Genomic DNA, 13434 nt, shown 5'->3' with positions numbered 1-13434 from the left:
GAGACCGGCTGCAGTTTGGACACAAACTAAAACTCTGGCTTCAAGACCATCCATTTTACACGATAAATGAATTTTTAAATTGTACTATTCTCTAAGAATATGTTCAATAAAGAATTTAAATAAATTGTTTAAAATAAGAAAATGATTAGAAACTTGCAGTTGAAAACAGAAATTACAATGTTTTAGAGATATGTTATGGCACTATTTAAAAAGTACTTCTTTGTCCTTTTTCTTTCAAGTGTTTAAGTGACAAATTAATTTTCAGGATTTCTATCTCTTGAAAACGAGAAGCTGCCTGGAAACCTGGGCCTTAAAGATCAAGCATTGGCATTGCAGTGGGTACACGATAACATTGAGAGTTTTGGTGGAGACCCTGACAATGTTACAATATTTGGAGAGAGTGCTGGTGGGGCTTCTGTAAACTACCAACTGCTGTCTCCGCTATCTAGAGGTGAGTGACATAATATCACTATAGTGGAAACAAGACAACATTGACAGTTTTTGTGGGGCCCCTGAAAATGTCACAATATTTGGGGAGAGTGCTGGTGGGCTTCTGTAAACTACCAACTGCTGTCTCCGCTATCTAGAGGTGAGAGACATAATATCACTATAGTGGAAACAAGACAACATTGACAGTTGTAGAGGGGACCTCGATAATGTCGCAATATTTGGGCAGAGTGCTGGTGGTGTTTCTATAAACTACCACCTGCTGTCTCCACTCTCTGGGGGTAAGTAACACTGTAAAATATTTACAAGCATGTTTAATTGGAATACGATTCAAATTCACTGTTTAGAATAATTTGGTTTGTATTTGTATTCTGTCTTAATAATCGATAAACTGGGTTGAGTTGCACTATGGACTTAGACGTGGAATCAGTTGATTGCTCCCCATTGGTTGAGCCAATTTAAATTAACATCAGCTGAGATCACTTCACATAGCTAATCAGTAATAGCGTCTCATGTACACTCTCTGGTGAGGAATGATGGCTAGTCGTTTAAGATGTGAGCGAGTCTCGCTCTCTTTCTCCCTTTATCTTTATGTTTGTGGTGAGTTCCTCGGTTGTTTTGTGTATAATTAAAACATGTGATTACACAAGTGAAAGTGACAATATGTAGGTTATCTTAAAAGCCCTCCTTCTAAAATTCATTAGATTTTGTGGAGTTTCGTTTGGCCCTGGACAGAGTCTCCTTTGTAACCACTTGTTTCTCCCCAACGTCAGTGATTGCTGTTGTAAAGTGTCTGAAATATTAGCTATCTCCAACTGTCCGTCTGCCCATGGACACAGAGTCAACACCATGAAGCCCCTCAAGTCGACCCTATGAAGCCTCTCCAGAGAGTGTGAAGTCAACCGTGCTGTGAGCGTACATTGTGTACGATCGGTTAAAAACAAAGTTGATGAGTGGCATAGTTTAATTTACCATCTTATCTGTCCCTTTTAATTTTATCCTCTCTCATCATCCACATTCATTGGTACTCTGAGCCTTGATCTATTGTTTTTAATTTATCTCTTAACTACCAAAATATTCAAATACAATGGAGTTTCATTCACAACATAGATAGTTTTATTGAAGACCCCTGTGTGTTTTAAGTTGCACAAAGTGCAGGAATATTGTGGAGTTTAGGTTAATGAGGATTCTTTGTAGCGAAAAAAGAACTTGGATCACTTTTGTAGGTCCTGTGCTTATTTGTAAATTTATGGAACTTTGGTCATGAATGCTGTGAATGGTCTGAACTGACCAATGTTAAGATGATATAGTCAATTATCTTATATTAAGCTGGAGTTTACTACTCAGCTTTAGAACTGTGCAATAAGCTTGTAACCCCACATCTCAAATTTCCACAGCATTTTAAGTCTCTCTAAAACACCATCTAGACCGGCTCTAGTACATGATTGAGGAATTTTTAAACGCATTAAAAGAATGTAATCTTAAGTTTCTCTCACTCACAGCCACAAATATTTTTAGTTAGCATAGTTTTTCTTTAGAATTGTTTCAATTCTGTAAATAAGTGACTTATTACAATTGATGTTATGTAGCATAAAATATTTTGACATTTCATATGTTTACTTGAGCATAGCTCAACATTTTAGACAAAAAATGAATAAACTTTTTAAATTGAATTGAATCACATCAAATACTTATCAAAAGGTTTCGGGAAAGAAAGTAACAAACATTTAAGTTATTCTCTGAGTGAAATGACAAAAAATTACTTTAAAAGGATTATTATTCGACATGGTACTTCAGAAATGATTTGAGTGTGAATCTATAATGGTAATCCATTATGCTCTTTTCACAAATTTTTATGTTATTTATGTTTATTAGAATAGTACAATTAATATCCTAGCTGACATACAACACCTTTGAGTTTTCCAAAATTTAAGGAAACATTTGAAAAGACCCATTTATGTTTACAATGTTGCTGAGAAATTAACTATAATACTTTATTGCAGGATTATTTCACAAAGCCATAATTCAAAGTGGCTGCTCACTTAGTCAGTGGGCCTTACAGGACAATCCAAGAGAGAAAGCCCTGCTGCTGGCCAGAGACTTGGGTTGTACTTCCGAGGATCCTGACACTGTTTTGGAATTCCTCATGTCTGTTCCTGCCATGGATCTTGTAAAAAGTCAGAACAATGAGGCACTCCGTACAGAAAATGTATTAAGTACATTGTATTATGTTATGAGGTTTCAGTCCAATAACATATAATTTTTCAGTCAATGTTATAAGTTTTCAGTCCTATTTGTAGCGATAAAAATATTCATACTCTCAATTCCTACCGCTAACATGAGAATGGGGTTGATGTCATAGAAGCTCCTGATTGTAATGCATCATTCAAGTTGGTTTTAAATTCTTTTCTTCGCTTTTACTCATGCTTGTCCTGAATGCTCAGAAAAACTAAAAGGTTGTGGGAAAAAGTCTAGGATAATGACAGCAATATAAACTTATGTGCATGCAAGACGGAGCTTTGTTTTAAGTAAGACCAATTCTTTACCAGGTATCATTTACTGTTTTGGAAAATATGAATCTATCTCATAGGGTAATTTTTCATGTGAAAAAGAATTTCAACATTAATTAAATCAAACAAAGCTGTACTCTGGGTAGGGCAACTTGGAAAATTGTAAATAATGATTGGTAACTTAAAATCTTTAAACAACCCTTTTGTCCTTACTGATGGTAATGAAGGTCCTCAAAGCCCAAGTGATGTAGAAAGAAGGTTTAACAAATATTTTGTTTTCAATAGTAACCTATATTCCATCACAAGTGGCTTGTTTTCATACAACTCTCAAGTATGTTGCAAATATTCCAGCTCTTCAACTATAAAATAAATCTTTAATTTATTTGTTTGAGCCAACTACATTACCTACTGTTCTAAAATCAATTTCAAAACTGAAATCTCAAAGTTAGGTGGATGGGATGGTGTACATCAGAAGTTCTTAAGAAATGTGCAAATCTCAAAGCTATTCCTTTGGCACACATAATAATACCCAATCCTTTTTAAAGGTATTTTTACGGAAAATGTATAGTTATCCACCATATGCCCAATCCGTAAAGGCCAGGAAACTGAGATTTCCAACTACAGACCAACTAGTCGGCTTTCTTCCTTTGCTTAAATGTTTGAAATAACTATTCTGGCAAGACTTAAATAATACTTTGACTCTAATGCACTCTTGACTGCAACTCAGTGTTGTTTCAGATTCAACTTCTAGCACTGTTAATAATGTCATGGAAGCCGTTTTGAATGTGTTGCAGTGTCAGTATGATATACTATGATTTATCCAAGGATTTTGATTGTGTCAACCATTCCACTGTTTTGGGCAAACTGGAAAGATATGGCTTGAACGGTGCAGCTCTCCCATTTTTCCCTCATATCACTCTGAAAGAAAGCAGGAAATTTCACTAACAAATAAAGGACAATTTCAAGGGGGTTGATTGAGGATCAGCTCATGAGTACCTCAAGACTATACTTGGAACTTTTGAAGGAAGGTTTTATATACATTATTTTTTTCAGACATTGTTTCCTATGCAGAAGACACAACTGATCTGTCTTCTTGTCATGATGTTCACAGCCAAAAATCATCATGAATCAGTCATATGTTGACGAATATATGGTTTAAGTCAAATGGTTTTTCATTTTAATGAAGAGAAAACTAAAATAATGATTTTCTTACCAAATTTCCCTAATTTAGCAAGTTTTAGCGTAAATGGTATCAGCCCATCAAACTTTGCTTGTCTTCTTGGTGTTATTTTTGATGATAAACTCAACTGGTCTAAAAATATTGATGTCCTATGCACCAAGCTGTCATCAGTTATTTTTGCTTTTCGAATATTTATGCCTGTACTTATTAAAGAAACTATCCTTCAAATTTACTTTGCTTATGTTTGCAGTAAGTTGAAATATGCTATTAGATACTGGGGGTCATCTAGTGAAATTTTAAGAGTATTTAGACTCCAAAAGAGGATAGTTCCTATGTCAGGATATGGTTATTGTGCTCACTGTAAGATTTATTCACCAACTGAATCTCCTTACTCTTCCAAGTATCTACAAACTTGAAGTGTTAACTTTCTTTAAAAATAATAATCATTTTGCAGAAAATATCATTAAACATCATTGCAATACCCGCCACAAGGGTGACATGATTTACCCGATCTATAGATTGTTACATCTTGAAAAGGAAGCGTAATGCGATGTCAGCACTTTAAAGGTTAAATGGAATCCAGTAAAAATTAACTGGATTAAGGTGTTTGGTCACCAGATATATTTGTTGTTTCTGTCAAAACCTCTTTATTTGCTCTCCTAACAATGAAAATGAAAGTAAGAAAATTGAAAAAAAACTTGAAAAATTTATCAATATAAGAATGATTCAGAGATGGTGAAAGAAAAGAGGGTTACACATCATCATAAAGTAAGATTAATGTTTATATAAAATTCATAAGGATCAATAACCATACACTAGTTATAAACTTACACAATGTAATACCATACGTCTTCTTCAAGTTATCTATAAAGCACTAATAATTTATTGTGTTTTAATAATAGCCTTTTCTGTACGATTTTTTTGTTATATGCCATCATCAGTAATCCATTTTAAGGTAAGATATATTTTCATAAAAAGATAGACAGTTTAATTCAGACTGAACTTTTTTATAGGAACGTGTTCAGAGAATTTCAATTATATTTTCACCTTGTGTGGAGAAATATGGAAATGCACCGTTTCTGACTGACTGTCCTCGTAAGCTGATGGAGAGAGGAGATTTTGCCAAGGTGCCTATCATCATAGGATTCACTGATAAGGAAGGAATGCTACTTTTAATAAGTAAGTCATTCATGCGGTAGTGTCAAAATTACATTTATTTGGTACAGTGGTGAATTACATACAGATCAATTAAGCTCTGGCCTAAGGGTCTCAAACTAGAAAAATGAAAGGAAACTATTATTTCTTATCAGTTTTAGCACAAGTACAGAAATGATATCTCACATTGATGAGTTATTAAGGAATTTTCAACTAAAAAAACAAGAAAAGTTCATTTGTAGTGACTGAGTATTTTCTTATACACAAATTAGTTTGTCATTGTTTGGTTATTTAAAAAATTTACTTTTTCTTAAAGAGTTTCAAAATCAATATCTTTCATAAGAAATAAAAAATGTATTCTCTCTGTCACGTTTTGTTATACTTTCACAAAACTGGCAAACAAAGGTTATGGGGGAGGATAACTAATTTTTCAGGCCTAGAGACCTAAGAAGATGAAATTCACATGACTTCTTTATTGGCCAATGAGAATACAGTTTCCTCAACATCTGCTATAAGAAAAGTATTACAAACACACACACACACACACACACACACACACACACACACACACACACACACACACACATACATATTTCTATTTTAAGATACAATGGGAAATATTATTCATACAATAATATTAATATATGAATAATATTTCCCATTGTATCTTAAAATAGGAACATTTAGAAATTAAATTAGGCTATTGCCATTATAAAAAATTAATGAATATACAATTTTGATTTTACGTTATCTAGGGTCGAGGCAATTATAAAAAGCTCATCTCTTAATTTTAAGACATGTATTCTTGGTACTTTTATATTTATATTTTCCATAAAAACAAAGATACAAGAGTTTAAAGTGTTGAGATTCCTGAAGCAGTTTTTAACATTGAGAAAATGCCTTTTTAAATAAGTGTCCATCTGATTGCTCTAATTGTAAATATAACATCTTAAATTTTAGAACTTTTAAAGGTGGTTTACAAAGGTGTTTTAAAAACATTTGTCAATGCGCATTAAAAATTTATCATTATTTATTTTTCCAAACCCAACCAGGTAGTAGATGCAAGTAGTAAATAAGAAGCTTTAAACTACAAAGTGTTATTTTCTATTCAGGCACATTGAAAGAATAGAAATGCTCTTAATAGGAATGTCTTCTTTCTAAAATTTTAAATTGTTTACAGGAATAATAACCATGGATTAAAACAGTTAAAAGCTTATTTCTACGTTATTAACTGACCAATTTTTTATGTTTTTGGAGTCAAAATGTTCGTAATTAAATGAAGCAACTTCTATTACCCTTATAAAATTCCATGAACTCATTGGTTTTTACAACATTTAGCTTTAAAAACTTCAACCGTCCACTATCTCGAATTGTGATATGATAATACTCGTATACTATTTATTCTCTTGATTTAAGACCCCAAAAAATTAATTGTGCCAAATTTTAGTATTTTAATTCCTACTGGTTTTTGAAATAGAAGAGATAAACAAAAAAACATACATACAGACAGATGGTAAGCTCAGCAATTTTTGAGCCATGTTTATATTACATTTTTGTTACAAACACGAAAAACAAATTCCCAAAATATTTCTGAAAGTTCGTAAACGTCCTGAATAATAAAACTGATATTTAATTAACACCTTTACTGTGACACCAGCCATGTACCGACTTTAAGAAAGCAAGGACTGCTGTCAGTGTGTCAACATGACAGTTTATTAAAAAAAAGTATAACTTTAGATCATTTTCGTAAAACAGTGCACATTGTGCTGAAATATTGTGTTATGCTGTTTCAGTGAAAAAGCTCCAGTTTGATAGTATAAATAACGACCCATCAGTGTTGGTACCTCAAAACTTGGCCAAGACACCAAAGAAAGAGGAGGTTCTGAGACTGGGCAAGGAGATTCTGAAGTTCTACACCAACACTGACTCTTTGTCCTGGGATGTTGCACCTCAGTTTTTGGATGTAAGTTTATGTTAAGAGTTATGGGAATGTTGTATACTAATAAATATTCTGTATGGCTTATAATTAGGGCTTATAAGGTTGCAGAGAACATTAACAACAAAAACATACATTTTCCTTTGGTCATATGTGATTAAACACTTTTTATTGTAGACTAAACAATGTGATAGTAATTTTATTTCGTATAAATTCTTTGTCTTAGCAGGTATATGATTTTATTGTCAAATTTAATTGAATTATGTTTGAATTTCAGCTTATAGGTGATATCCATTTCGCAATGCCACTTCAAAACGCCAGACAGTATTTCCTGAAACAACAGATACCAGTCTACTCTTATCTGTTCACATACACAAGCCCTCGAGCTCTCTCTTACTCAACAGTACCTCTGTCGTATCCAGACAGGGCTGAACAGTTTGTTGGTAGTGGTAAGTGTAGAAGTGATTACTGGTAAATATTCCTTTCTATGACCAAAGGTTGATTTAAAAAGGAATGAAAAAGGAAGTGCTGTATACAGTGTTATACATTAAATAACTTCACTTATGGAGACCAACTGGTAGTACAGACAGTTACCGATAGGCTTTACCTGATCACATAATTTTCTTAGTGGTCTTACAAGGGTTATTAAATAAAAGCCTATTTTAAAATAAATAAATATATTTAATTTATTCATTTTCATTACGAATTTTCAACATTATACTACAATGTTTTGCTTATTAAATATTCTTTAAGATTTTATTTACTTTATTGTATTCATCAATATTCCTCAAATGAGAAGGCAATTTATTGCAAAACTTCTTTCCTACGCATGGAGCTTTTTATCATAAAATTCCAATGTGAATAGCAATTGCAATTTCATTCCCATGCATGGAACGATTATCAGCCTCTCTATCATATTATCTTTAATATCTTTGTATGTAGGGCAGTACCATACTCATAGAGCCTAAACAGGATGTTCAGAAAAGAATGGAACAAATTTCTGTGGTTGTTATAACTTATCATTTCAAACAAAAAATGTCCTATAACATAAGTCTAGAAACATGTTGTTAGCCACATTTTGTATTTTTTATAAAAAATTATTACCTCTAGAACTAGTAAAGAGAACTATGTATACCGCACATAGGCAGTGATAAATAAGAGGAAACTTTATAAATAATAATGGTGTGATTTGCTCTAATATTAACAAAATGGCTATCGGTTAAAAAGTTTTGAAGACAGATAACAAAAAAACCAATATTTTTGTTTACAAATTTACAAGACACCAACTATTTTGTAATGTTAATTATAATTCCAACAGTACTTTTTTAAATCGTTCAACACATAAGCAAGCAGCCCACTTTAAAGGTATGTTTGCACATACCGGGAGAAACAAGCACATCAAAAAAGCTGATGCCTTTCAACTGACAAAATGTTCATGTTTGCAAATGGCGTTGACAGATTTCATCACTTTTCTGCTTGTTTTAACACGTCTGTTGGTGTGGAAATTCTGATTGTATAGTATCCACCGTATGATAACGTAGGTCCTAATAGCCAAGATTTTCTGTCGCTGTGTCTCAGTTGTGGTTTTTTGGTCTGTAGAGTTAGGTCCTTAATAGTGCATTGAGTGCCATGCCGAGTGTTGGTGTAGTGATTGTCTTGCTACATTATGGTTGCATTTAGATTTAAGTTAAAATGTGTAAAAAAGCCTGAATACTTGTTTAAATGTTAATTTTAAATTTCAAAAATGCACATACCAAGAAGAAACGGTAAAAAGTTTAAAATGATGTTCTAGAGTTATGGTATGCTGCTTTTATGTTATAAATCACATTTTATTTTGAAATTTAAAATGTCTTGTAGTTTTTAGAATAATATAGGGAAAACTGAAACATTTTACCATACATTTTATTCAAAAAATTTACCCATATGGTAACATTTATAAATGTACAGATAGAAAAATTCAAAAAGTTTACAGTGGTACTCAATAAATCTTGATATGGCCACCGTTTATGGTTCTTCAGGTATCAAATCGAAATTCAATCTTCCGCCAAACATTTCTCAGCATTTCTTGAGTTGTGCTTGTAATAGCATCCCTTATCTGCTCTCGTAGGTGGTTAAGGGTTCTAATCTCCTCTGAATACACAATGTTCTTGAAATAGGATCAGAAAATTTCCATTGGAGTTAAATCTAGACTCTTTGATCACCATTGTATTGGCCCTCCCCTCTCAATTCATCAATCTTGAAATTTGTTATCCAGAACATGCCAAACATGATTGTAGAATTGTGTAGGAGCAGCATCTTGCTGGAAGTATATTGGGCCTTCCATAGTTTCAGTTTTGTCTATTTGGGAAAATGCAAAAATTTTCAGCATATCATAAAAAATTGTACCGATTACAGAATTCTCTGCAAAGAAAAATGGCTCCAACCCTCTATTGTGCGTTAAAGCGTACCAAATGTGATACTTTTTGAGTGTCACCTTTATGCTCGATAAACTCATGTGGTGGTTCTAACCCCCAAATTCTAGACGATTGAAATGACTATTAATGTAAAAAGTTACTTCATCTGAAATATATATTGTTTTACAAAATCAGCATCCTCATGCAGGAAAGGTGTGTGAAATACTAAATTTCAAGTTCAAACCTGCAGAGCCATAAAGGGTAGCACTATAAACTTTTTGAGTTTTTGTATCTGTAGATGTTACCATATGGTTTAAATTTTGTGAATGAAAATTGATGTTGAAATGTGTTAGCTCTTTTTGAAACTTCTTGTATAAGTTAGAGAGTGGTATTGGTTGCAGCGTTACATAATTATTAAGGGGGGTTAGTGTTAAAGTCCGTTAAAAAAGGCATGAAGAGAGGAGTGTCTAAAAAGTCAGATTTTAACATTACGTTATTAAGGGATGGCTTCTAATGTAGATATCTAGTATTATTCAAATATAGACGACATTTTAACAATTCCGATTGAATGATATCATCAGAATTATGCATATTCTAATTTCTAGGTGCTAGTCATGCTGATGAGCTGCCATATCTCTTCTCCACAAACATGACCCAGTGTCCCATTCCTCCACCAAATGATGAAGATAAAGCATTCATGAGCAAGTTTTTGAAAGCATGGACAACTTATGCCAAAACCAGGTAAGCGTTCTATATTGCTCTTTTTATTTATTGTGGGGAGAAGGGATTTGAATCTTGCTGTTGTAACCCAATATAAAATCTTTTACTAGTAAACAAAGCACATTTTATAGACGAATCTACTTTGTGCAATATTTTGCTACATATTCTTACATATATTTAACTCAAATTTTTTTAATTACAGTAACCCAAACTGTGACGGACTTGGAGTAACTTGGAAACCCGACAATATCGACAACTCCTCTTTCTTGGTTCTAGGAAAGGTTATCAAACCATCAAATGGAATATCTTTTCCAGATAGAACAAAGTTCTGGAGGAGAATTTGTGAAAAATATTCATATTCATACTGAAAAACATTGTTATTATTAATGTTAATGCAGACAATGTTAATATGTTGGAATATCTAGTTTAATACATTTGAAATGATACTGCATAACATTTGAAAAAAGTATTACTGGAAAATTGTATTAGTTTACAAATTATTTTAAACTATTATATAAACATTAATTAAATGTACAACAGGTTGATTTAGTAGCAGTCGGCTCTTATTGATTCCAATTTCTTATCTTTCATTTCTTTCCTGAATATTCTATTTCTAGCATGATCAACTGGAAATACACTCTTCTCCAGTTTCTGATTGTGTTATTGCCAATATAAAACACCGTATAAATGTGTTCGACGAATTTTTTCATTAGTAACATATGGCTAGTACATGCTGTTACATTTATCAGTAAACAGTTTATTGCTTCAGTGATTAGGGAATGACGATTTTCCCATCCTCAACAAAGTTGGAAGCTGAAACCCCTTCTTTGGATGCATCCTGTACATCAAAGAAGATAGGCAGTGTTTTTCATTCTTTCTTTATTGGATGAGCTGAGGAATCATAAAAATCAGTTCTCTAAATTATTTTTGTATGCCAAACAAGCTGTTTTGACGAACTATATGTCTATGGCAAATTAGACTATCTTTTAAAATCTTAAACACAAAGGGGCGGAGGTAAAGAGACGGCTGTCTCCACACACAGTCCTAAAATGATCTTTGCGCCTCTCTTATTTATGTTTGTGCCCTCAAAATATGAGACTTTTATAGAAGCCAATCAAATTTGAGGTGTCCTGTTCTCTGATGGCTTTGGGGCTGAGAAGATATGCCCCTAGGAATTTTTTCCTACTTTTAGATAAGTCAGGACAGTTGAGCCATACGTTTTCAGCTGATTCCTCTGCTTCTCTGCAGAGTCTGCATTCATCAGTCTGACAAAGACCCACCTTCATAAGATGTTTTCTAAGGGGACCCATGTCCTGTCAGCAATCCCTACTATCAGTCTTATATCTTCCTTACTTTGTTCTAAGAGAGATGCCCATCGTTTAGCATAAGAAGAGATAAACATTTTCGATTGTCTTAAATCTGAGGCCCTACTCCAGGTAAAGGATCTAATCCTTTTTCCCCCAATCTTTTACGAGAACTTTGCTGTAAGAGAAGGTTACTCCACAGTCTGGCTCAGGCCCTACCATAAGGGATTCTGTAACTATTTTGGCAAGGGTATCTGCTTTTTCGTTTCCATGAATGCCTTGCCCTCATGGCTCGGTACCCAACCGAGTATAACTCTGTTCTTCCTTGCCAGTTCTACCAGAACATTCTTGCATTCCCAAACTGCTTTCGAGTCAAACAACTAGGTGTCAAGTGTCTTTAGTGCAGCCTGACTGTCAGAGAGGATTAAATATTCTGATCCTTTTGGCCTCATTTGTATGAGTCTTCTGACGCATGATTCTATTGCCATGACTTTCGTTTGGAAGACTGTGGCTTTTTTCCCAGGGGCACAGCTAGGTTAACTCCTGGTTCGTAAATACCCTCTTGGAGAAAAGCCGGGAAAACTCTTCAGGAGATTTAAATGGCTTAAAGGATCATATTTCTCATGTAATCCTTTCAGATTAAAGATTCTTTTGGACTGTTATCTGGATTTAGCAACTCCTAACCAGATCTCTTCCCCACTCAAAATAAAAATCCTCATTTCGAGTCAAGAGACCGCCCAGAAAGTGCGTCTTCAATAATAGTTCTAGTCTCCCTCTTGTTCACCGTAAGGCCTTCATTGGCCTTTAATAAGGACCCTAAGGTTTAGAGTGATCAATTTGAGTTTTTTTTAAGCATGGCACCCTCTGGTAGGCGTTATTTCTTCGCAAAAGTATCTCAAGGTTCTTCTTTTATTTTTTCTAATTTCTTTCTTGTATTTAGGGCATTGGTATGAGATCCAGTCATCTGTCCTTTTTGCCCATTTGAGAAGTTTACGGGTTTTGTTTTTGCGTTTCTATCCTCCTAGTCCACCATGTCACATTTTTCTTTATCATGTTTTGTCTATGGGGACAGTTTTTCTTATAGGCCTTTATAATGGCTTGCTCTACCAGTTGAGCCGACCTTTCTAGTCCAAGTTCATTTTTCTGAAAGGGTTCTATTTTCTCCAGCTCTTCTGCTAGGGACACTCAGTATCGCCTCCAGTTGGCGGATTTTGTAACCCTATGAGTCACGTTCACCTCAACTCTATGTCGAACCTAATGGGACAGTGGTCCGAAAGTGAGGCCTCCTGTAAATCATGCTATCTTACTATATTAATGTTTTTAAGTCCTTTAGATAAGGTAATATCCAGAACTTCTTGCCTTACTCTAGTTATTAAAGTGGGACTATACCCCCTATTATCTAGAATAATATCATTATAAAACAAAAATTGCAGGGGCTCCTCACCTCTTGGGTTAATGTTGGTGCTGCCTCAGTAGGTGTGGTGTGCGTTGCAGTCACAGCTGAGGTTCCAAGGTTCCTGGATTACTGCGATATCCAGGCCTGCTGTGATAAACCTTCTACCCAATATGTCGGTTGTGCCCTTGGCATGGAGTAGGTTTATCTGAATGAGGCGTATACTTACGCCTTTTTACTACTAATAGACAGTGGTGAACTTCCCATTAGGCAAAGTTGGTACAGGCCTAGGAGCACATGCTTTAAGGGGCGGCAGCTAGCAAAAAAATAGTGTGTCTTGTACAGTTTTTATAAGCTATATAAAACAGCTGATACCTATCAAAAGACATGTTTGCT

The 13434-nt window shown here is 34.1% G+C and overlaps 1 protein-coding gene across 2 annotated transcripts in view; it reads left to right on the top strand.

Moving 5' to 3' along the window:
* Positions 1-10893, top strand: part of LOC124357665 (acetylcholinesterase-like) — a 34286-nt gene extending 23393 nt beyond the window's left edge. For both annotated transcript variants that reach the window (XM_046809646.1, XM_046809647.1), the window contains exons 5-11: positions 266-451; positions 2451-2656; positions 5151-5316; positions 7086-7255; positions 7506-7677; positions 10227-10362; positions 10544-10893. In XM_046809646.1, the coding sequence (XP_046665602.1) occupies positions 266-451; positions 2451-2656; positions 5151-5316; positions 7086-7255; positions 7506-7677; positions 10227-10362; positions 10544-10709 (1202 nt within the window). In that variant the 3' untranslated portion in view covers positions 10710-10893. The remainder of the gene's footprint in view (positions 1-265; positions 452-2450; positions 2657-5150; positions 5317-7085; positions 7256-7505; positions 7678-10226; positions 10363-10543) is intronic.
* Positions 10894-13434: the final 2541 nt, after the last annotated feature.

This window comes from Homalodisca vitripennis, chromosome 3 (assembly GCF_021130785.1).
Source record: "Homalodisca vitripennis isolate AUS2020 chromosome 3, UT_GWSS_2.1, whole genome shotgun sequence".
Classification (NCBI taxonomy): Eukaryota; Metazoa; Arthropoda; class Insecta; order Hemiptera; family Cicadellidae; genus Homalodisca; species Homalodisca vitripennis.
This window is presented reverse-complemented; position numbering and strand designations above follow the sequence as displayed.